The sequence below is a fragment of the Oratosquilla oratoria genome, chromosome 27 (genome assembly GCF_046742065.1).
Source record: "Oratosquilla oratoria isolate Oo_2021 chromosome 27, ASM4674206v1, whole genome shotgun sequence".
Lineage (NCBI taxonomy): Eukaryota > Metazoa > Arthropoda > Malacostraca > Stomatopoda > Squillidae > Oratosquilla > Oratosquilla oratoria.
In genome coordinates this window covers 11719381-11745684 of record NC_134803.1, presented here as the reverse complement: position 1 = coordinate 11745684, position 26304 = coordinate 11719381, and the positions used below count along the sequence as shown (strand labels likewise).

General features: G+C 37.9%; 1 protein-coding gene across 6 annotated transcripts in view; it reads left to right on the top strand.

The window, feature by feature from the left end:
• The window catches only part of LOC143039895 (glycerol kinase 5), a 474671-nt gene that overhangs the window by 309635 nt on the left and 138732 nt on the right, over positions 1-26304 (top strand). For 4 of the 6 annotated variants that reach the window (XR_012967672.1, XM_076210228.1, XM_076210229.1 and 1 more), the window contains exons 5-7: positions 24135-24224; positions 25015-25137; positions 25492-25686. The exons of 1 other annotated variant lie outside the window; for it this stretch is intronic. Coding sequence is in view for 4 of the 5 variants with exons in the window: in XM_076210228.1 (XP_076066343.1) it covers positions 24135-24224; positions 25015-25137; positions 25492-25686 (408 nt within the window). In the remaining variant the exon portion in view is untranslated. The remainder of the gene's footprint in view (positions 1-24134; positions 24225-25014; positions 25138-25491; positions 25687-26304) is intronic. One more of the 6 variants, XM_076210230.1, reaches the window with a different exon arrangement.

Sequence of the window (26304 nt, the reverse complement as noted above, 5' to 3'; positions counted from 1 at the left end):
GCTGCGAGATACAAAGGCTGGACACCACAATCATAGCTCCCCTTCCCGCAAAATACAACTAGATAAATACAAAAGAATATGTACACATGATATTTGTGATTGTGTATGCATGTATTTTCAAACTAGGGTTTCCCAACTTCGGGAGGAGGGGGCACACACCTGGGAGGGGGAATATTTAAAGGTACAGGTAAACATCGACTTACGATGGCATTAGGTTTCGATAGATCCATCGTAAGACGATTTCATCGTAAGTCAATCCCCTGTACCTAGCCTACCTGTATATTAACCACCAGAGATACTGAATATAGCCTATTAAACATGTACAGTAGTTTATTTAATTATTTTTATCCTTTTTACCATATTCAAACACTATAATATGTATTTTCAGTACGGAACTTAAATCTCGCGGGCAGCAGCCAATGCCAGCCGTACGACGTGACGTAATAATACTCGCATCATAAAATATAATCACCGCTTATATCGATCGTTCTCTCTTTCACCCGCGAATTTTGAAAACCACAGAGAATGGGATTTAGGGCACATTTGAGAGAATGTAAAAACACGGGCGACTACAATAAATATAATCAAGACGCCGATATGGCAGCGTCGCGAATCCACTTGCTCCTCATGACGCCTACGTGTGCGGCACCGTATGGAAGGGGTTAAATTATCATATCGTCGTCGTCGTCGTCGTCATCGTAAAGTCGAACAATCGTAAGTCGCGGCCATCGTAAGTCGACGTTTACCTGTATATTTAATTAGAAAAAATATATATTTTGGTTAGGGTTAACCTCTTCCATATGGTGATGCCTACGCAGGTGTCATTAGGAGCAAGTGGATACGCGAGGATGCCTACGTCGGCGTCTTGATTATATTTAATTGTAGTCGTACCTGCATGACCTACATACTCTGTAAACTGGCTTCATCACATTTTCTATGGTTATCAAAATTCACGGGTGAAAGAGAACGAGCGATAGAGCAGTGACTTTATTTTTTATAATGCGAGTATTATGACGCAACATTGCACGTCTGGCAGCTAATGGTGTGCGATGTGGCCTGTATTGAAGGGGTTAAGGGCTAAAGTTAGGTGATTTATGGTGAGGGAACATGCCACTACTGTAGTCCCCCCTTAAGTTATTTTTTGTACCACAAGAATGAATATAATTAAACAAACCATTGTATGTGTTCATAGATATTATTTATATTTGTGAAATTAATGTTGCCACAAACCATGATAGCTTTTGTAAGAAAAAATCATGCAATTGTGAAATGATTGTATAATTTTACCAAATGTTGAAATATTGCTTAGTTTAATTTAATTTTAGTGCAGTGGAAATTTATTATTTACAACCTCTTCCTTGGTTTTTCCAAATAAACCCCTATAACCATATATATATTCTGAAGATAAAGTAGATACATTTCTTCACCTTTTAGCTGTAGGCATTTATTGTCAATTCACACACACACACACACACACACACACGCAAAAGAATGTGCACATGATATTTGTGTTTGTGTATGCATGTATTTTCAAAATAGGGTTTCCCAACCTTCGGGTAGGGGGCATATTTAACCCCTTCCATACGGTGCCGCACACGTAGGCGTCATGAGGAGCAAGTGGATTCGCGACGCTGCCATATCGGCGTCTTGATTATATTTATTGTAGTCGCCCCTGTGTTTTTACATTCTCTCAAATGTGCCCTGAATCCCATTCTCTGTGGTTTTCAAAATTCGCGGGTGAAAGAGAGAACGATCGATATAAGCGGTGACTATATTTTATGATGCGAGTATTATTACGACACGTCGTACGGCTGGCATTGGCTGCTGCCCGCGAGATTTAAGTCCCATACTGAAGTGGTTAAAGCTATATTTCATTTTAATTAATATTTTGGTTAGGGTTAAGGGTTAAATTTAGGTATGGTATGGTTAGGTTAGGGATTATTCATGAACTTGCAGCAGCGCGCAGGTAATTGGCTAGTGTGGCTATGAAGTTGAATCATGAGAACATCCACATGAAGCAAAACTAACAGGAGCTGAAGGCTGACATGGAGGATGTGTAAAATTACATTGTACAGGTGAAGTCTGTTGAGGAGCAAGAGCCTGTGCTGTAGAAGCAACTGCACGCTCACAGCACTGGCATGAATAACAACTCTGAAATGTATGGCCTTGTTTATGACAGTAAGTGCAAATGGGCATGGTAGTTTGACGCTCTGTTGTTTAAGAAACTTGTGGGTTAGCAGAGTGTGACTCGCTGGTAGTAGCAGTGATAGATGGAGTTTACTCTCTTCTCTTGCTCACAATATTAGAGGAAAAATCAAGGAGTGACTCATCATGTTTATATTCATGGGTAGAAGCAATGCAACAATCTTGAGGATTTAAAAGGTTCACATAATATTGAGATTCCATGATAAGGCAAAAATTTTCCCCGTTATACAACTATTTTGGAACCAAATGGAGGTTTTAACTGAATCTACTGCTTGATTTGCAAGCAGGGCTGCACGAGGTTGAGCTTTCATATAATCCAAGGTGCCAGAGTGAACACTAAGGGTCTGGGCAGTATTAAAACCCATTGAAATGATTCCTTAGGCAGAGAAGCACCAGTATGTACAAAAAAGATTTGCTTTAAATTTTGAATAACACTGGGGAACACTCATTTTGTTGCATTTAAAAAAAGACTTTTCTATAGTCAACTTGAGTGTGCTGATTTCAAATCTGAAGTCGGGTTTTGTCTGCAAGCTACAGATTTTATGCAATTTGACATTTTTATTTATTTTTTAAATTTTCGTTATTATAGGAAATTGCAATATCAGCCACAATTCTTTTGTTCACTTGAATCTTAAAACAGTATGAAAGCCATTTCTGTACATTTATTAAGGCAAAAGAAACAGAACATTAACAGAACATCTATCCCAAAGTTAGATTAGCATCCTTCAGAACATCACCACAGCTGATGGAAGCTTATCAATTTCTTTGTGTATTTTTTTCAGGCAGGAATTTGCGTTTGTAACTTTTGCGTTTGTACATTTCATCTGAGCAATTTCGTTTAATGCTCCAGCAGTAGTCAGCCATCATACTTTTGTCCCAGCGCCCTTGGTAGCGTTCTTCCATGATCTTTAGGTCTTGGTGGAATCGTTCTCCTTGTTCGTCACTCACAGCCCCCAGGTTGTCAGGGAACTGATCAAGGTGGCTGTTCAAAAAATGAAGCTTGATGCTCATGTTGCACCCGAGATCACGAAAAGCGAGGAGCATTCTGTTCACAAGTTCACTGTAGTTCTCCGCCTTATTGTTTCCAAGGAAGTTCTGAACGACTGCCACAAAGGATAACCATGCTGCCCTTTCTAAAGCGGTCATCTTAGCAACAAAGTGATCATCACGAATTAGGGTTCGAATCTGTGGGCCATCAAACACGCCTGCTTTGATCTTCTCAAATGATAACCCTGGTAAAGCTGTGATGATGTGTTGGAAACATTCACCTTCGGTTTCCAGTGCCTTGACAAATTGTTTCATCAAACCTAATTTGATGTGAAGAGGAGGAAAGATGATCTTATCTCTGTTTACAATTGGGTCTTGTATGATATTTGGCATGCCTGCTTCAAGGGTGTCACGAATAGGCCAGTCCTTCTGGACCCAATGTCTGTCTCGTGCTCGGCTGTCCCACATACAGAGGAAACATGGAAACTTGGTGAAACCTTTCTGTTGTCCAAGAAGAAAGTTGACCATCTTTAAGTCTACACAAATTATCCAATTGTGCTCATGATACTTTAATAAGTCCATGACCATTCTCATATCATCATAGTCTTCCCGCAAATGCACTGAGTGACCGACAGGTACTGCTCCATAAACATTGTCATTATGTAAAAGAACACACTTTAGACTGCGTTTTGAACTGTCTAAAAAGAGTCTCCATTCAGCAGGACTATAGTAAGGTACACCCAGTTCTTTGAGAAGCCCTGGGATGTCATGGCAGTAAACAAACTGTCTGTCTTTTGAAAAGAAAGTCACAAAAAGCTGGTCACGCTTTCTGAAATATGATACTTTAACAGAGTGATCAACAAGATTTCTGCCTTGTAATCTTGATGCCAAAAGCTCTGCTGCTTTCTTTGAAAGACCTAAATCCCGCACTAAATCATTCAGTTCAGCCTGGGGAAGAGGCTTAGGGACGGGGAAAGGTTCAGTGTCTGAAGAACAGTCCTCCGATTGTGAACACTTTTCTGACAATTCACTGTCACAACTGTCTTGCTGGCTTGTATCATGTCCAATGTCTTTATCGTCCAATGAAGGCAAGCCTTTGAAAACTGGAACAGGTACTTCTTCAGAGTGCGGAACAGGCCGAATAGCTGAGGGAATGTTCGGATACGTAATCTTATGTCGGTTTTTCTTCCCAACACCCGTTGTGTTTACCATGCAGAAATAACAGTCAGTTACATGGTTGGTGGGTTCGCGCCAAATCATTGGAACTCCAAAAGGCAGACCTTTGCGTTTTCCTTTGGTCCAGTCTCGAAGCATTTCCTCACAATTGTGGCACACAACATGAGGAGCCCATTGCTTGTCTTGATCACCAAGATGAACTTCAAAATATGCCTTGTAGACACGCTTGACGAACGAGGATATGTTACGTCTCTGACGATTGAGTGTGTAGCATCCACATATGTAGCAGAAGGCATCAGGCTTGTTTCTGCAATGATGTCTCATTCTGGAAGCCATGTTTGAACTGAAACAAAAGAAGAATGATCAAAATATTAGAAGCTATCTATATATATGGACGTTAAAATGCTTATACATGGTTTACACAAGTTCACATATGTACAATTTCATTAACCTCAAATTGCATACAAACTAGAGCTTGTAGAGAAAAACTAATTTCAGATTTGAAATCAGCGCCTAAAACTCTTTCAAAATCCGTTAAAATATCCAATGCAACTCAAAGTTACTAAAAAAGTGTTCCCCTGTGTAATCATTGTTAAGTGCCTTGGGATCAAAAGCGGAAGCACTCGTTAATTCAGAGGCCAAAGATCTAGGAATCAACTGAGATCTTATAAAGGATATTTTATCTGCTCCAGAGGTAATGTGTGAATTACTTATAACACCCTCACACATCTGCAAGAATTGCAGAGGAGAATGAGAAGTTACATCTTCACCACTAAAGTTCTGAATAGTAGGGTCCTGTATAGCAACTTAATAGTAGGTGAAGATATAGTTGGAAGAGTGGAAAGTCTAGCTATTTAAGTAGTAGTAGTAGTAGTGGTAGTAGTTGAAGTAGTAATACGAATAGGTTTGAACTCGTTAGTAGATATGGTAGCGGGAAAATAAACAAAACCACTACGTAAAAGCATGTACAAATATGAAAGTATTAAAATTTATAGTTACTGTACAGGTGAAAAGCATAAAAGCAGAAGCATCTAGAAACCAGACAGCAAAGGAAGTCACTGAGGCAGGCTTCTCAACATTCACAGGAGACATCAGAGCTGGTACACTTGTAACAAGTGCATCAACAGCAAAAGGACATACCCAACTTGGACAAGTGTCATTAATTAGTATGCAAGCAACAAATATATATAAATACAAAAAATAATTACTAACATAATAATTCTAAATTATTGACAAGAAAAATTAATCTGTTTTACAGTACAAAATTTTAGTAATGGAACACTGCAAGGACTATTGCCTTGTTATTTAATATCTGAGAATAAAAGTCTAATTTGTATTAAGGCAAAAAAAAAAAAAGCAATAACTTATAGAAAATTGTACTAGATATACATAGAGGTAATTGTAAAAGGCAAAATTATAAATGAAATATATCAGTAAATGTACGAAAACAGCAAGTATACACATAAAATCCCATGGATAGGCAGGTAAGGTTAGATGTCACAAGAAATAATTTTCTTTAGTTTTAACAAAAAATAACTGATACTTTGCACACTTAGGGTGTGTACAACAAACCTGGTCTGCTTCTATTCGAGACTAATAGAAATAATACAAGAGAGGGATGGATGGACAGACTGTGCCTATCTAGACCTACAAAAAGCATTTGATAAGGTACCACACAAGAAATTAACAAGAAAAATAGAATCAATAGGTGGTATTGGAAGTGAATTATTGGAATGGATGGAAGACTTCCTGACTGGGAGAAAAATGAGGGTAGTAATTAGAGACAAATTCTCAAAATGGGAAGAAATGAGAAGTGGTGTCCTGCAAGGGTCGGTACTGGTTCCAGTCATGTTTGCCATATATATAAACGACATGGATGAAGGAGTGGAGTGTCGTATAGATTTCTTTGCAGATGCAAAAATACTAAAGAAAGTAAGAACAGAGCAGGATTGTGAATCATTACAATCAGACCTGGACAAAATCTGGAAATTAACTCAAAAATGGGAAGTGAACTTCAATATCAAGAAATGTAGTATAATGGAGTTTGGAAAATAAAAACAGAATATCAAAAAATGATAAAATTAGTGAAGAAGAAATAAAAAAAGTGAACTCAGAAAGAGACCTTGGAGTAATAATCAGCAAAGACATGACACCGAATGAACATATCAACAAAATAGTCAGAGAAACCTTCAACCTATTAAGGTCAATGAAAGTGGGATTTGACTATTTGGAAGAAGAAATGATTGAAAAAATATTATTTACATTAATAAGACTAAAACTGGAATATGCAGTGACACTATGGACACCAAGTACTAAAAAGACTATAAAGAAATTAGAAAGAATACAGAGAGCAACGACAAAGTTGGCACCAGCTCTTTCCAAATTAACATACGAACAAAAACTATCGAAATTGAAACTACCAACACTGAAGCAGAGAAGAGAAAGAGGTGATCTACTGACTATGGAATCATGAAAGGAATGGAAGTCCTTGATAGGAATGATTTACTAAAATGTGACAATGGAAAAACAAGAGGACACGAAAAGAAACTCAAAAAGGATAACTATAGAAGAGATCTGAAAAAAAAAGTTTCCCACACAGAGTGCTGGATATCTGGAATCTACTATGATAAAGTAGTAGCCTCTGTCTGTCTGTCTGTCTGATTGTTTGTGCATGAACTCCTGGGGTTTTGAAGATAGACCCCCATAGCCATATATTTTCTGATACCCTATCACTCCAAGTACTTAGATAACTATATTTCATTTAAAAAAAAAAAAAAAATATATATATATATATATATATATATATATATATATTTTGGTTAGGGTTAAGGGTTAAAGTTAGGTGGTTTATGGTGAGGGAACATGCCACTACTGTAGTCCCCCCTTAAGTCGCATATTATTTTTGTAACATATGAATTTATATGATTAAACAAACCATTGTATGTGTTCATAGATATTATTTATATTTGTGAAATTAATGTTGCCACAAACCATGATAGCTTTTGTAAGAAAAAATCATGCAAATGTAAAATGATTGTATAATTTTACCAAATGTTGAAATATTGGTTATTTTAATTTAATCTTAGTGCGGGTGGAAATTTATTATTCAGAAACTCCTAGGTTTTTTGCAAATAAACCCTATAATCATATATATTCTGAAGTTAAATATACAAGATGCATTTCTTCACCTTTCAGCTGTAGGCATTTATTGCCAATCCACACACACACACTACACGACTCGGTGGCGCGGTTGGTAGAGCACTGGACTGCGAAGCACGGGGATGCTCGCAGTACCTGGTTCGAATCCTGCCCAGGGCCGAAATTATTTCGGTATCGCTGCGCTTCGGGTCGTTATTCTGACTCTCGTGGGCGGGGAGTTGTGTGTGTATTTACCTAGTTGTATTTACCTAGTTGTATTTTGCGGGAAGGGGAGCTATGCTCGTGTTGTCCCGCCTTTGTATCTTGCAGTGTCTAGTTTGTTTTTAAACTCATGAATGGTTTTTGCGCATACTATTTCATTGTCCAGTTTGTTCCAAGTGTCCAAAACTCTATGAGGAAAACTGTTTTTCTTCAGTTCTCTTCTATAGCTATGTTTTTTTTATTTTCTTTCCATGTCCTCTTGTGTTTCTTTTGTCCCAGTTAAGTAAGTTCTCACTATCGAGTACCTCTGTGCCTTTCATGATTCTGTAGATGGTCAATAGGTCACCTCTCTCTCTTCTTTGCTCCAGTGTCGGTAACTCCAGTTTAGCCAATCTCTCTTCGTATGATAGGTTTGCAAGTGCAGGTGCCATTTTTGTAGCTGCTCTTTGGATTCTTTCTATTTTCTTTATATTCTTTTTGGTACTGGGGGACCACAATGTCGCTGCATACTCTAATCTAGGCCTTATCAATGTAACCAATATTTTTTTCATCATGTCTTCGTCCAAGTATGTAAACGCCACTTTTATTGATCTTAGCAAGTTGTAAGTCTCCCCGACAATTTTGTTAATCTGTATATCATAGGACAAGTCGTTCGTGATAATTACTCCCAAATCTTTTTCGGATCCTACTTTCTTTACTTCTTTGGTTCCAATTTTATATTTTCCTGATATTCTGTTTTTGCTTTTTCCAAACTCCATTATGCTACACTTCTTAGTATTAAAGTCCACTTCCCATTTCTGACTCCAGTTCCATACCCTATTTAGGTCTTCTTGCAGTGCTTCACAGTCCTCATCAGTTTCTATTTTCCTTAGCAGTTTGGCGTCATCGGCAAAGAAGCTCATGTAGCAGTTCACGTCCTCATCCATGTCATTCATATAGATAGCAAACATTATTGGTGCCAGCACAGATCCTTGCGGTACTCCACTGATCACCTCTTTCCAGTCTGAATATTTTTCTCTGAGCACTACTCTCATCTTTCTACCAGTCAGAAAGTCCTCTATCCATTTTAGTAGGTTTCCCTGTATTCCTCCTATGTGTTCCAGTTTTTTTAGTAGTTTTCTGTGTGGTACTTTGTCAAAGGCTTTTTGCAAGTCTAGGAATGCACAATCAGCCCATCCGCAAAAATACTAAAGAAAGTAAGAACAAAGGAGGATTGTGAATCATTACAATCAGACCTGGATAAAATCTGGAAATGAACTCAAAAATGGGAAGTGAACTTCAATATCAAGAAATGTAGTATAATGGAGTTTGGAAAATAAAAACAGAATATCAAAAAATGATAAAATTAGTGAAGAAGAAATAAAAAAAGTGAACTCAGAAAGAGACCTTGGAGTAATAATCAGCAAAGACATGACACCGAATGAACATATCAACAAAATAGTCAGAGAAACCTTCAACCTATTAAGGTCAATGAAAGTGGGATTTGACTATTTGGAAGAAGAAATGATTGAAAAAATATTATTTACATTAATAAGACTAAAACTGGAATATGCAGTGACACTATGGACACCAAGTACTAAAAAGACTATAAAGAAATTAGAAAGAATACAGAGAGCAACGACAAAGTTGGCACCAGCTCTTTCCAAATTAACATACGAACAAAAACTATCGAAATTGAAACTACCAACACTGAAGCAGAGAAGAGAAAGAGGTGATCTACTGACTATGGAATCATGAAAGGAATGGAAGTCCTTGATAGGAATGATTTACTAAAATGTGACAATGGAAAAACAAGAGGACACGAAAACAAACTCAAAAAGGATAACTATAGAAGAGATCTGAAATAAAAAGCTTCCCACACAGAGTGCTGGATATCTGGAATCTACTATGATAAAGTAGTAGCCTCTGTCTGTCTGTCTGTCTGATTGTTTGTGCATGAACTCCTGGGGTTTTGAAGATAGACCCCCATAGCCATATATTTTCTGATACCCTATCACTCCAGGTACTTGGATAACTATAATTAGAAAAAAAAAAAAAAAAAAAAATATATATATATATATATATATATATTTTGGTTAGGGTTAAGGGTTAAAGCTAGGTGGTTTATGGTAAGAGAACATGCCACTACTGTAGTCCCCCCTTATGCCGCATATTATTTTTGTAACATAAGAATTAATATGATTAAACAAACCATTGTATGTGTTCATAGATATTATTTATATTTGTGAAATTAATGTTGCCACAAACCATGATAGCTTTTGTAAGAAAAAATCATGCAAATGTAAAATGATTGTATAATTTTACCAAATGTTGAAATATTGGTTATTTTAATTTAATCTTAGTGCGGGTGGAAATTTATTATTCAGAAACTCCTAGGTTTTTTGCAAATAAACCCTATAATCATATATATTCTGAAGTTAAATATACAAGATGCATTTCTTCACCTTTCAGCTGTAGGCATTTATTGCCAATCCACACACACACACTACACGACTCGGTGGCGCGGTTGGTAGAGCACTGGACTGCGAAGCACGGGGATGCTCGCAGTACCTGGTTCGAATCCTGCCCAGGGCCGAAATTATTTCGGTATCGCTGCGCTTCGGGTCGTTATTCTGACTCTCGTGGGCGGGGAGTTGTGTGTGTATTTACCTAGTTGTATTTACCTAGTTGTATTTTGCGGGAAGGGGAGCTATGCTCGTGTTGTCCCGCCTTTGTATCTTGCAGTGTCTAGTTTGTTTTTAAACTCATGAATGGTTTTTGCGCATACTATTTCATTGTCCAGTTTGTTCCAAGTGTCCAAAACTCTATGAGGAAAACTGTTTTTCTTCAGTTCTCTTCTATAGCTATGTTTTTTTTATTTTCTTTCCATGTCCTCTTGTGTTTCTTTTGTCCCAGTTAAGTAAGTTCTCACTATCGAGTACCTCTGTGCCTTTCATGATTCTGTAGATGGTCAATAGGTCACCTCTCTCTCTTCTTTGCTCCAGTGTCGGTAACTCCAGTTTAGCCAATCTCTCTTCGTATGATAGGTTTGCAAGTGCAGGTGCCATTTTTGTAGCTGCTCTTTGGATTCTTTCTATTTTCTTTATATTCTTTTTGGTACTGGGGGACCACAATGTCGCTGCATACTCTAATCTAGGCCTTATCAATGTAACCAATATTTTTTTCATCATGTCTTCGTCCAAGTATGTAAACGCCACTTTTATTGATCTTAGCAAGTTGTAAGTCTCCCCGACAATTTTGTTAATCTGTATATCATAGGACAAGTCGTTCGTGATAATTACTCCCAAATCTTTTTCGGATCCTACTTTCTTTACTTCTTTGGTTCCAATTTTATATTTTCCTGATATTCTGTTTTTGCTTTTTCCAAACTCCATTATGCTACACTTCTTAGTATTAAAGTCCACTTCCCATTTCTGACTCCAGTTCCATACCCTATTTAGGTCTTCTTGCAGTGCTTCACAGTCCTCATCAGTTTCTATTTTCCTTAGCAGTTTGGCGTCATCGGCAAAGAAGCTCATGTAGCAGTTCACGTCCTCATCCATGTCATTCATATAGATAGCAAACATTATTGGTGCCAGCACAGATCCTTGCGGTACTCCACTGATCACCTCTTTCCAGTCTGAATATTTTTCTCTGAGCACTACTCTCATCTTTCTACCAGTCAGAAAGTCCTCTATCCATTTTAGTAGGTTTCCCTGTATTCCTCCTATGTGTTCCAGTTTTTTTAGTAGTTTTCTGTGTGGTACTTTGTCAAAGGCTTTTTGCAAGTCTAGGAATGCACAATCAGCCCATCCATTTCTTTCTTGCACTATGTCTATTAGTCTTGAGTAAAAGCATATTAAGTTTGTGGAGCATGATCTTCCTTGTCTGAATCCGAATTGTCTTGGGTTTAATATGTCATTGTCTTCCAGATGTTTTACCCATCTATTCTTGATTATTTTCTCACAAATTTTGGCAATGGTGCTTGTTAGTGATACTGGCCTATAGTTGGTGGGTTCTTCTTTGTTTCCTCCTTTGTGTATTGGTACAATGTTAGCGTTTTTCCAGTCCTCGGGTATCTTTCCTTCTTTGAGTGAGCTGTTTATTAAGATGTGTATTTTGTCTGTTAGTTCTTCTTTGCACTCCTTTAGAATCCAATTGGCAATACCGTCCGGGCCATGTGATTTTCTGACATCCAGCCTTGATAAATGTTCTGATATTTCCTTTAGTGATGCTGTAAACTCATTCATGAGGGGAGATTTCTTGTTTTTGTCTATGTCACAATTCGGTATTTTCTCTCTGGTGAAAACAGATTTAAAGTGATTGTTCATGACTTCGGCCATCTCTAAATCTTCTGTGTATTCTATGTTTCCTTGGCATAGTTTCACCAATTCCTGTTTGTTTTTAAGTTTACCATTCACATACCGATAGAATAGTTTGGGTTGCTCTTTGCATTTGTCTATAATATCCTTCTCATGGTTCCTTTTCTCCTCTCTTCTCACATTAACATACTCATTTCTATAGTTAACATAAATTTGCCATTTGCTTTGTTTTTTGTCTTTTCTCCACTTTTTCCAAGCTTTGTCCCTTCTGTCTTTTGCCTCACTGCATCTTTTGTTGAACCAACATTTAATGTACTCTCTCGCTTTTGTCTTGGTACATGCCTGTTTACCCCTTCATTGTAGTTTTCCATCAATATATTCCATTTCTCTTCCACTGCTGTTTCTTCCCTGTAAAATATTTCCCAGTTTGCATTCCGGAAGAATGTCTTTAGTTTTGTAAAGTCTGTTTTGTTGTACCTCAGTCTTCCTTTCCTATGCTTTTCGTTCCTCTCTATGTCTATTTCTTCCTTTAGTATAGTTTCGATGAGTACATGGTCACTCTTTCCAATTGGTGTCTCATACTGGACTTTATGCACTATTTCAGGCTCTGTTGTAAATATTAGATCTAGTTTCGATGGCTCTTCATTATTTCTGTACCTTGTGTTTTCACGGACCCATTGGGTCATTGTGTACTCCATGGTCATATCTAGCAGTACATTGCCCCACGAGTCATCTCCTCCTTGCACTGTCATGCTGTCCCAACAAATTTCTTTGCAATTGAAGTCCCCCATAACTACCAGATTACCCTTACCCATTAGTATCTCATTGAGTGATTTTCTTGTGTCATCTAGCATTTTTGTATGTTCAATTTCTTTCCAAGCGCTTGTTTTTGGAGGCACATAAGTCACCACAAACTTTCTACTTTTCATATTCTTGCCTTCGACTTTTATCATGATCAATTCAGCATTACCTTTGCCCTCTGCAATTTTTGTCACCTTTAGGTCTTTCTTGGCCAAGAACATGATTCCCCCTCCCTGTTTCTTGTCCCTGTTTTTTATCCAGTAGTTGTATAAACCTTGTCCGATAACAGTGGATGGTATTTCACCTCTTAGTTTAGTCTCTACAATTCCCATTATGTCTGGTTTTGCTTCTAACAGATAATCATTGAGTTCGTTCAGTCCCGAAATTAGTCCGTCAATGTTGGTATAGGCCACTTTTAATTTTCTTCCTTCTCCCTGGTTTCTTCTTCCCTTGTTTTGTTCGTTTTGAAGCGCCATTGTCTTAATCTCAAGTCTATTACTCTCCACTGGAATTCTTTGCATTCTGTCTCCAATCTTTTCAAGTTTTTTTCCTTTGCTTCTTCTCTTAGCGCCCTTTCTTTTTCTAATTCCTCAGTACTCATTTCTCTTTTTATCCATATCTTATTGTATTTTTCACTCTTTGCCAAGTTACCTACTTTTTCAAATATGTCGTGTGTGTGTGTGTGTGTGAGTGTGTGAGTGAAAGGTCATAGCATTACCCATAGATCGGTCATATGAACTCTGAGCTCTCTTCCAGTAGGGAAATAGCTGTCGATCACGAGTCCAACACGTGATCTAAAGACCAAGGTGAATACACACGTTGGTCGAAGTGACAACGAAGTTTGGACTCAGGAAAATCTACAATTTTCGTGGATCTCAACGACGAGGGAGTACCTGTGTTGTATTAATAGGGAAGGGGAAAGATCGTGGTGTAGTGGAAAGATGAAGAAAAAGGAGAAGGGGAGGGATTACTGAAAAAATGGAAGGAAATGAAGAAGGGGACGAATGGGCCCAGGAGGTCAGACGGCATATCAACAAGAGAGGGGCAGACGACAGTGGTGAAGTCGAAGAGATTAGTAAAAATGTAAAAATTAGAAATATATATAAAAGCAATGCAATGGAAGGTGAAGATAATTATTTCCATGGATTTAATGAGGGAGGAAATGACAACCTCCCCTGAATGGTTAATCTAGAGGAGAAACTAAAAGAAATGAACGAAACATGGGAGGTTAGGTTTAACCAATTAACACTAGTTACCCAAAGAGTTGATAAACTGGAAGAACTAGAGGAGAATCAAAACCTAACTAAAGAAATAGAAGAATTAAAAAGACAGTTAAGAGAAGTAAAGGATGAAAATGAGGAATTAAAGAGGAATAATAAAGAGAATAAAGAGTCCATAGTAAAAGAGGTAAGAGGTTGGAAAAAAGTACAAGAGAACAATAAAATTGAATTTACAGGTATAGTGGAACATCAGATGAAAGAACAAACTAAGGACACAGTTATTAAAGTGATGAAGGAGAATATAGTAAGAGACTTAGCAGATAAAAAGAAATGTATAATTATATAAGGGATGGAAGAGAAGTATAATCCAAATAGGACTACAAGAATAAAGGAGGAAAAGGAAAAAGTGAATAAGATATTAGAAGTAGTTCAAGAAGATGAACCAGAAACAAGGAAAGAAATGGAAGAAATATATAGACTAGGGAAATACAATACAGATAAGACCAGACCAATTAAGGTTAAATTCAGGTCACAAATGACAGCAGAGAATTTTTTTTTTTTTTTTTTTTTTTTTTTTTTTATGGAAAACACGGATGGGTTTTTCCGGTTTATTCGGTGATCCTATTCTGATACAATCTCGACCTGGCAGCTCCGAAGTCAACTTTGGAGGTGCCAGATCTTCCTAGCTAAAAGAAAAAAATACAAAAACTGGGCGTGCCCTACGAGAAGGCACCCAATAGGAAAACTGCAGCAGGGTGGAACTCTTGTGATGCCAGCCCGTAGAATGTTGGTCGTCGAGTTGGCCTATGACCCCGATTTGAGCGAACTTCTAGCTTGTTTAGATGTCCTGGCAGATCTATGGGAGTAAAAGTCACTTTGTGACCTCTGAGCTTAGCTAAGAGGTCTTGTTTGTTCGATCTTAGCTGAGAGACCTCTTTGTAATAAAAGGCCTTGTTGTCTCTTCATGGTGGAGAGATGGTGTAGGGAAAGAAATCATCCGACGGCAAAAGAAATCATCTGCCGCCTCACAGAATATCTTAGCAAAAACAGGGAAACTAGCAGACAGTGATCAACATAAACAGGTATGAATAAAAAGAGAAATGAATAAAGTGGAAAGAGAGGATGAGAAAACAAAGACTAAAAGCTAAGGAAAGAACGAGAAAAGAACAGACAGAAAAAGAGAATTCTATTGGAGAGTAGTAGATATGGAAGTGAGGAAATGGTTCGAAGCAGAGAAAAACAGAAGGGAAACAGAAAACATAATGGAAGTAGCGGAAAATTAAAAGTGTCTTACACAAATATAGATGGCTTCATAACAGGCTTGAATGAACTGAATGATTACCTGAAGGAAAAAGTACCGGACATAATGGGAATTGTATAGACAAAATTGAAAGGTCCCCTACCACCCAACAGTGTAGGACATAGTGCATATAATTATTGGATTAGAAACAGAGAGGTAAAACAAGGGGGTGGAGTTATGTTCCTGACTAAGAAGGAAATGTGAGGAATGTCACATAAGGAAAGAATAGAGTAGAGATGATTATGATGGAAGTGGAGGACAAGGATGGGAAGAGCAGGAAGTTTGTAGTAAATTATGTGCCTCCTAAAACGGCTTTGTGGGAAGAGAAAGAACCCAAAAAATGTTAGAAGACACAAGGATAACACTAAACAAGATAATGGAAGATGGAGGAAGAATAGTTATAATGGGTGACTTTAATTGTAAAGAAATCTGCTGGGAAGAGATGACAGTGAAGGGTGGAGATGACCTATGGGGAAATGCACTACTTGATATGATTTTAGAACATACAATGATGCAACGGATACAAGGGAATACTAGGTATAGAAATGAGGAAGAACCATCAAGACTGGACCTAATAAAAACATCAGAACCCAAAATAGTGGACAAGATTGAATATAAGACACCAATAAGTAAAAGTGACCACATATTGGTTGAATTGGAACTAAATGAATAATATAGAAAGGGAAGATTGATGTTTTTTTTTTTTTTTTTTTTTTTTTTTTTTTTTTTTTTTAAATAAAATAAGAGAATTGTTTCAAAAAGCAGACTGGGAAAGACACAAGGAGGAAACAACAGTAGAAGAGAAATGAACTAGTTTGACAAAAATTTATAAATAAAGGAGTGGAAAAGTATGTTCCAAGACAAAAGCAAGAAAAAGAATATGTAAAGTGTTGGTACAACAAAAGATGTAGGGAGTTAAAGGACAAAAGGGATAAAGCTTGGATAAAATGGAGAAAAGACAAAAGACCTAAAAAATTGAAAATATATACTTGTTATAGAAATGATTATGTACAGGTGTGCAGAGAAGAAAAGAAAAAATATGTAAAAGATGTCATAGAAAAATGTAAAGATCAACCAAAACTATTTTACAGATTTGTAAACAACAAACAAAAACAAACAAGCATTAGAGAAACTACGACAAGAAGGAGTTGAATACACAGAGGAAATGGAAATTGTAGAAATTATGAACAAGCATTTTAAATCTGTGTTTACGAGGGAGAACATACAACCTAGAGATATCAAGTGGGAGGAGATTGTCCCCCCTATGAAAGAGATAGAAGTATCAAGGAATGAAATAATGAAACACTTTAGTAATCTTGATGTCAGAAAATTGCATGGACCAGATGAAATGGCAAACTGGAATTTGAGAGAATGCAGGAATGAACTAACAGACAAAATACATAGTCCAATAAACAGTTCATTGAAAGAAGGAAAAGTTCCAGAAGATTGGAAATGAGTAAATATAGTACCAATATATAAAGGGGGAAACAAGGAAGACCCTACTAACTATAGACTGGTCTCTCTTACAAGTACGATAGCTAAAGGTTTTTAAAGAATTATCAAAATTAGATGGGTAAGGCATTTGGAAAAACAGTGTACTAAATCCAAGGCAATTTGGATATAGACAAGGATGATCATGTGTCACAAACTTAATGTGTTTCTATTCAAGGCTAATAGATGTAATACAAAAAAAGAGATGGATGGGCTGATTGTGCATTTCTAGATCTGAAAAAAGCTTTTGATAAGGTGCCACATAAGAAATTGCTAAAGAAATTAGAAACTGCAGGAGGAATACAGGGCAAACTGCTGAAGTGGATGGAAGACTTCTTGTATGAAAGAAAAATGAGAGTAGTGATAAGAGACAAACACTCTAATTGGGATGAAGTGATTAGTGGAGTTCCACAAAGAACAGTTCTGGTCCCAATGATGTTTGCTATATATATTAATGATATGGATAAAGGAATTGAAATTTATATGAGCTTCTTTGCAGATGATGCAAATTTGTTGGAAAAAGTGAACACTAGAAGATTGTGAGTCACTGCAGAGTGATCTCAATAAAGTATGGGGATGGAGTAGGAAGTGGGAGATGGAATTTAATATTAAGAAGTGTAGTATAAAAGAATTTGGAAGAAGCAAAAAAAAAAGAATAGTGGGATCATATAAATTGGGAGAGGAAGAAATTAAAAAAGTAGAAAATGAGAAAGGCCTGGGAGTCATTATTATGAATAATATGTCACCTGAGAAACATATAAACAAGATTTTTGGAGAAACTTATAATTTAATAAGAATGATCAAACTGGCATTTACATACCTGGACGAAGAAATGGTGAAGAAAATACTAGTCACTTTATAAAACCAAGATTGGAGTATGCAGCAATGACATGGTCATGAAGTACAAAAAAAAATGTATAATAAAACTTGAAAGAATACAAAGAGCAATTATGAAATTGGCACCAACACTATCAGAACTATCATATGAAGAGAGGTTAGCAAAACTTGAGCTACATACATTAGAGCAAAGAAGAGAGAGAGGAGACTTGATAACTATTTATAGAATCATGAAAGACATAGAAACTATTGATAGGATCTAATAAGATGGGATAGTAGAGATACAAGAGGACACGGAAAGGAAATCAAGAAAGACAGTTATAGAAGAGACCTGAAAAAGAACGGCTTTGCCCACAGAGTAATAGATGTTTGGAACAAGTTAGGTGAGAAAGTGGTGTGTGCAAAAATGATACACGAATTTAAAAACTGTCTAGATAAAACGAGATGTGAAGACAGGACACCACGAGCATAGCTCCCCTTCCCGTAAAAACTACTAGGTAAATACACACACACTCACACATGCACTTAAAAGAATGTGTACATGATATTTCTGTTTGTGTATGCATGTATTTTCCAAACTAGGATTTCCCAACCTTCGGGTAGGGGGGTGCACACCTGGGAGGAGGAGTGTTTAAAGCTATATCTCATTAAAAAAAAATTATTTTGGTTAGGGTAAAGGGTTAAAGTTAGGTGTGGTATGGTTAAGTTAGGGATTATTCACGAACTCGCAGCATTGCGCAGGAATAACTCGCAATACTGCAAGACAGTGAAATGTGAGAAAGCACAAGACATGCATATATATATGTGTGTGTGTGTGTGTGTAAGCTCTGGTATGATTGAAAGGGGTAGAAAAGAAAAAATAACGTTGAAAAAATATAACTGATTATGTGCTCAAAGTAGGATATATGCAGTGTGTGTATTACAGCGTAAAAGTGGAAGGAAATGTATCTGTGTACAGATGCCGCCAAAAAATTACACTAAGCAGAAATATGCTACATTAATATTTACAAAAACATTGGTCTATTTCGCTCCAACATGAAGGCAGCCAATCGGATAAAGGTACCAAGGTGCTGGCAGCAATCCGAGGCCTGTCAAAAGCATACACAAGCACTGACCAACCACTGTACAGGGTACCAGCCATATAGGGTCAATGAGAGGCCTGGTAGTGAAATATACATGCCAATTTTCTAATTGGCTTGAATCACTACTAGAATTAGCTTACAATACCATAATATACAGTCGAACCTCGAAAGCCCGGACCCTGAATGCCCGGACCCTCGTATGACCGGTCGAAATGAACAAAGGGCGGACTTTTCAAGCAAAGTTCCCTATTTGTCTGGTAGGTGGCAGCGACGGCTGTACACGTGTACTCAAACCCGGCCCAGTCAAGCCGCCACCTGGGCTGCCGTTTCGTAGAATTTTGTACCAAAACGTAGTAAAATAGCAGCATGTGGCAACTGCACAAGGACATGAGGAAATTTTTTCTACATATCAGTGGGCTGTTAAAAACATTCAAAAACTCAAACTTTTGTTTAAAAATCATAGAACTAGTTATCAAATAATAAATGGTACATCAAAATATGACTTTTATTGGTAATTGTGTTACTTATGAAATATTATACCCCAAAAGATACGTTTTTATCGTGTAGAAAATATTCTACTCTAAAGTTTCAGCTTTCTTTTAGCGATGATAATATATAAAAAAAATTATTTTTATATCTTACTGAATATGTTAGGGCATGGGGGCCTTGTATACATTCAAGAATAAAAAACTAGAACCACCATTTTCTCAAAGTTTGACAAGTATATCTTGCTATGAAAGTCTGCACACGCCCGAGAAAAATGTATGCCCCGGTATGGCAACACTCCCATTCTACACGGCAGTGTAGAAAACGCGGCAACCCTGGCCCGCGTGCATACCTTCCGATATTTACAGTGTACATAATAAAAAATACAGTACAGTACACTGTATATACAGTTGTTGTTGTTGTTGTCGTTCCCTAGACTGTCTGTCCGAGCAGTCCCATCTCCCCAAGGAAGGCCACAGCCGAAACTGGGTTTTCCCACAAATCCTTTATAGAGTGTATGTTGTGTTGTTTGCGTGCATGATTGTGTATAATGCAGTCTTCCATTATGTGTTGTATGGTATGGGGTGAAGTGTTACATCCTGGGCAGCTGTTCACAACACGGTCGTCCAGCCTCTTCTGGTAGCTTAGAAGTGCTGGGTGGTGACCGCATCGCAGTCTGGCCAAGTGGACTCTGTCCTTACGTGGGAGAGAGGATTCAGAAGGGTGGATATCAGGGGGTCTGGCATGCAGCAGTGTGTTGTCTTTCAGTGTGTTAATGGAGCGGTGAGTGATATGATTATGAATATGTTTCCGGAGGCTGGTTTTTGGTGGTTGTGGAGGAAGAGAAGAGAGTATCTGTGAGTAATAAAGGTCTATGGGTGTAGTTTTAATGTTTCTTGGTGTGTGTGTGTGTTCTGCTATGTAGTGTAGCGGGTGTGATGTGTTTGTGGTGGCTGCAGCAAGTGTTTGTGTGCCTCTCATGTCGAGGTGGTCCTTGACTTTGAGGACTTTTGTTTCATGGTGTAAATGGTCTGTAGGTGATGTATTTGTGCAGCCTGTAATTGTTTTTAGGGCTTTGTTTTGTATGATTTGAAGGGTGTTGTGGTGTGTCTCACTGAGATTAGGAGCCCATGCAGGACTCGCATAATTCATCACTGAGCGTATGCATTGTTTGTATATTGTTATATTAGTTTCTTTGTTTTGTCCAAATGTTGTTCCAGTGATTGACTTAAGTGCGTTAAGTCTAGGTGTGCATTTGTTTTTTATGTTTGTGAGGTGTTGTTTGAAAGACATGGATGTATCGTATGTTACACCAAGAATTTTCGGTGTGTTTGTGTGTGGTATTAGAGTGTTGTTGATGTAGAGATGAGGTATGTATTTGTGTTCTTTTGTCCAGTTGGTGAGAAGTGTTGCTGTAGATTTGGTTGGAGCTATTTTGAGTCTGTTTGTGATGAACCATGTGTTGAGTGTGTCAAGGTAAGGCTGGATTATTTCTGCAGCTTTGTCTGTGTTACGATGTGTGCATGTGATTGTTATGTCGTCTGCGTAGGAAGAGATTTGTATTTCTGAGGTGTCTGGCGTGGGTAAGTCATGCATGTATAGATTAAATAATGTGGGGGATAGAACTGAGCCCTGTGGTACTCCGTTCTTAATGTTTCTGATGTGCGATGATTGGCCATTATATGACACATGAGCATTCCTGCCTGCCAGATAATTGGCCAGCCATCTTTTGGTGTTATTGTGCATGTCTGTGTTATATATTTTATTTGTTAGGTTGTGGCGGGGGATAGCATCAAAAGCTTTACTAATGTCCAATGTTATAAGAAGTGTTCTGTGGTGGGGCCTATCTGAATTGATGCCATCTAAAATTCATTGTGTGAGGTTTGTCAGAAGAGTGTTTGTGGAGTGTAGTGGCCTAAAACCGTGTTGTGAGTCAGCAAGGGGAATATATGGTGTGACAAGTTTAAGTATTAGGCGTTCAATGACTTTAGAGGGGGTGCAGAGAAGTGTGATTGGGCGGTGCGATGTTGGGATTGTTGGGTCTTTGTTCGGTTTTGGAATGGTGATTATTTTACCATGCTTCCAGATGTCGGGTATAGTGTTGTGTGAATAGCTGTAGTTTGCAATGTTTGTGAGTGCGTGTATACCTTGTGGTCCAATGTGTTTTAGGTGGATGTTGCTTATGTTATCAGGGCCACAGGCAGATGAGTGCTTGAGACTATGCATTATGAGTTTTGTCTGACTGTCTATGAAGGGTGTATAGTCTGAGTCTGTGGGAAAGTCTTTCTTACGTCGAATGGTGCGTCGGTCGTCAGGGTGAGATGTAAGATGGCTCGTCTGTGCAAAATGACGTATGAGTGCGTTTGCTTGTTGTTTGTTTGAGGGTAGATTATCTGTTGTTGTGATTATTGCTGCGTGAGAGCGTGTAGTGTTAGTGTTGGATAGTGTGATGCTGTTGAGTGTTTTGTACAATTTGCTGGTGTTTGTTTTGTGATCAAGTGTATTGATAAAGTTTTGCCAATTTTGTGTTTTTTGTTCATGTATTTTATTGGCAATCACAGTGTTTAGTGTTTGTATTTGGTCTGCTATGTTTTGAGGGATAGGTGTGGGGGTATCGTGTTTAAGTGTGTCACGTTGTCTGATGAGGCCTTGGATTTCTGGTGTGAAGTTGGGGTTGTGTGATTTTCTGTTGCCTCTAGGGATGTATCTCTTGTCTGCGTTTTGTATGATTGTATTAAAAGCGTGCACAGCATTGTTTATGTTTGTGATTGGTGTACTGTTAAGTGTTTCAAAATGTTGTTCTGTCTCTTCATTAAAGGCTTCCCAGTTAGCTCTCTTGTAATTGGTGTAAGTGTGTCTGTGGCCAACTGGGGTGCATCTTGTTTTGGTGGTGATGATGATTGGAAGGTGGTCAGAACCAAGGGCTCCGACCACTCTCCATGATGTTGTTGGGGTTAGGCAGGGGGAGCAAAAGGTGATATCAGGAGAGGAGGGAGTGTAGAGGGCTTGGTATGGGATATGTGTATGATTATGCGTGTTGTTCATGATAGTCAATGAGTCGAATTGAGTCTGTATATCAAGCCCTCTGTCTGTGTCAGGGTTGTCGACAAACCAGGCAGACGACTTGGCGTTGAAGTCACCACCCATGATCAGGTTGGGGATTGAGGTTAGTTGGCTGAGTTGAGGTCTGAAGGTGGTTGGAACTGTGGGGGATGATTGGGGGGGAATGTACATGTTAACTATTGTTAGTGTTGAATTGTTGCCTGTGCGGATACGAATGGATTGGGTTTCTGTTGTGTTATCTGTTGTATATACAGTACATTTACATGCCTGTATTACAGTTATTATTACAGAATTATTGGTATTATAGCATTATTATTACAGTATTGTTATTATTACAGTGTTAGAGTATTATTCTTATGTGTTTCTATGCCATATACATTACCTATATGTATACCGCTATGAAAATCTACGGGTGTTAGGGCGATATTTTTGATGACCGGACGTTTGGCATCACCGGACCACCCTTTCCCCCCAATTAGTCCGGGCTTTCGAGGTTCGACTGTACTAATATTTACATTGTAGGCACTCAGATGACAACTGCAGGCAGAAGCTTGTTAACCCTGCTGTAGGATGATCCAACCATCGACAGGCCTACTTAACACGGCAGGCTCAAAAGCTGGTAGGATGATCCAACTGTCGACAGGCCTGCTTAACACAGCAGGCTCAGAGTACAGGAGATGGTTACTGGCAAGTGATGACATGAGGAATGTCACGTCACTTTATAACAAGCACTGCACACTTCATAGAGAATTTAAGGGCTTGTCTATTTTGGAAGCGTTGAGCTTGAATATATGCTGTTGCCAATATGTTGTGGGCAGGAAAGTTAAATGAGTTGACTTTGCACAAGAATTTATCTCTGCTTTACAAATGACCAGCGTCGACTGACTTGCCGATCAGTAGCCAAAACCAGGCAAAATTCTTTCCTTTGGCTTGGCATGTGGTTCTTGCAGAAATGAATCTATATAATTACAATTTAAATAATTTATATATTTTAGGTACATATACTTTTTTACACAATTATTTAGGACAATAGTCCAACAATATAACATACCAACACTATATATACATTGATCATATGCTGTACATGCATGACACGCAAGTGTGTATGTGGTCATGGTTGCATACCACCTATACCATACAAAACATCCACGCTGAAATACACACCCACTCAGATCCCTAAACAAACCCTTCAAAACAAACCACCAAATGCTGTACTCCAACAACAACTGCCAGACATAAGTACCACCTGATAAAAACCACACTTGTGCTCAGAATACTATTCAGCATAGCAGTACAAACACAGAATAGGTCTAGCCACAGATTCAAACTGCCCCAGATGCAACCACTATACAGAGGACACAGAATACATACTTCAATGTCCCACACTAATAATCTGTAGACAACAATACATATACTGAGTCCCACCTGTAGGCTGTTGCCAGTTACCTGGAGTCTGCAAGTCCTATGTAAGAGAGATCAAGGGCAATGGATAGATTGATTGAAAGGGGTGAGGATATTATTATTCTGTGCCTAATCTTGCCTCATAGGCAATGGTAAATTGGTTGGAAAAATGGGATTGTTGTACATAGATGATTGAATTGGTCCTAAAGGAATCCCATTATACATGAGATTGTACTACATATCTGTAATACATGTGCATCCATATTCTTGTACAAACATATCTCTAAATCACTAGTTAAATATAGTAAGGCTAATGCACTCTTTCTTACATATACCACTTTCATTCCCCTGGACAGTATTGAGCCCTTGGGTATTAAGAAAGCACTGCTGCTTGTTGAATGATTGTCTATTCCTGATTTTGCAGGCTCTCCACTTTGGTGCAAGCATTCTGTATTTTTTCTGTAGAAGTAAGCAACTTTTGGCAGCGAGTGTTCTGAAGTTTATGAATGTGCAGGCAAGTTATTTGGATTGTACCTGATGTTAGTTTTTGAGGTACTAATGCTGTAGTAGTTGTGAGTTGTCTGACCTGTTTTTAATCCATTAAGAACCAGAGGTCCCAGTGAAGTGAATATAGTTGTCTTGGATTAAGTAGAATAAAATCTTTAAAAGTCACTGATTTTCAACTCATGGTTGGGGGTCTCTTAATTAAGTCAAATTGCCTGGCGACAGCATCCGGGAAGCATATACCATGCAAAAATTGTCATTGCTATCTGTGGTTAATCAAGATAAATCATAAACATTAAATGGCAAAGGATTGTCCTCAGCAGATTGAAGTTGTGACAGCAGCCAGAGAAATTGAACAAGAATGATTACCATGTCTAGGGTTAAATGGAGTAATAAAGATAGCCCATCAAGAACTAAAGGCTCTTTTTAGCTAAGTAAAATTGTTTGGTGTTAGCCAAAAGAAAATTATTAAGATAATTCATGGGGTTCAGTGAGTTGATGATAGATATTTTTGTATTAAAATTGATGCATTATTTTTTTGTCAGTATGGATAGCATGAGTATTTTTTTTTTCTTTTTTAACTAGTTCATGAAATTACCATGAATCTCTCAAAATTTGAAGTAAATATTGGGAAAAATTGGACAAACTTGAAGTAGTGATGAAGGAAAATAGTTTCTGCAGACCTCATAGAATATTACTACAGTACATTGCTAATACATTTTATGTTTTATTTAATATTAGTAGTATTTTCTTCCACAAACTTCAGGTGAAAGTAATACAATTTTCCTGGTGGTTTTCAGGTTGTTGCCCGACTAAAATGGGTGTTGGAGAACCAGGAGATTGTAAAAGCTCATGTGGCCAAAAATAATGTATATTATGGTACAATTGACACATGGCTTGTCTACAAGCTCACCAATGGCAAGGTTAGTCATCTTGTTTAGTGGACTAGCCTCCCTTTCATCATGGACAGATGTTTTGTAGATTTTGTTATGGCAAATATCAAGATGGAGGTCAAACAACAGATTGAAAGGAATTGGTTAAAATAAAGTTGACATAACAAGTGAATAACTTGTGGCAAAAAGGAAATTATAAAATATGGCATCATAATGAGGGGGTGAAGGCTTCAGTCTATACATGTTGTTGATGAGTTGTTCCTCATGTGTTTGTAAATTTTTTCCATGATAAGCCAGAATAAATCCTTTGATTTTTGCATTGCTTCAAGCTTTATCATTATGCATCTTATAAACTCATCAAAATAATTTCTTGTACTTTTACAGATCTTTGCCACTGATTACTCCAATGCAAGTGGTACAGCATTATTTGACCCATTCCTTCTCAAGTGGAGCAATGTAGTGCTTGATTTATTGGTTGGCATTCCCAAATCTATCTTACCACAACTGAAGGATTCAGTTGGTGATTGGGGGACTTGCAGCCAACACATCTTTGGAGCTGCAGTGCCAATCACAGCTGTTGTAAGTTTTTACGGCATTATCTGTATGCTGATTCTAGGGAGGATGTTTGCTTAGGCTGTATGTTTAGTGCGTAAAGTCTACGTGCACACAGTATTAAAGATGCTAACTAGATGCACCAAAACCACCTCAGTGGAACACCTGTACTCAGAAATCAAAATCATCACCATTGGCATATGAAGATGATTGGAACATTTCTATGCAAGAGACCTCAATTATACTCATCCATTTCATTACATCACACTAAGTACAACCAGCCAAACCTAACAAAAATAAACACACCAGCAGCATGTTACTCAAACATATACATTAAAAGTCCATTCTTTCAACATTGAACATTTCAACAAACCTGATTTTTGAGCACTTTTGAGAGAGTCGAAGAATATTCCATCCTTTCAGCACTTTTCCTAAAAGGTAAAAAGGTAGCAGTACATGGCTGTTTTGGAAAGGATACCTCAATTGTCAGCCATCTTGTGTTCACATGAGCATGAACCACATGTGGGAATGGATGGCTAGAAATGAGTTCTGATGCACAGTACACCCACTCCTCGTTTAACGACCTCCTCGGTTAACGACAACTCGGAGTAACGACGGGCTTTATGACAGACCAATATTCGTTTA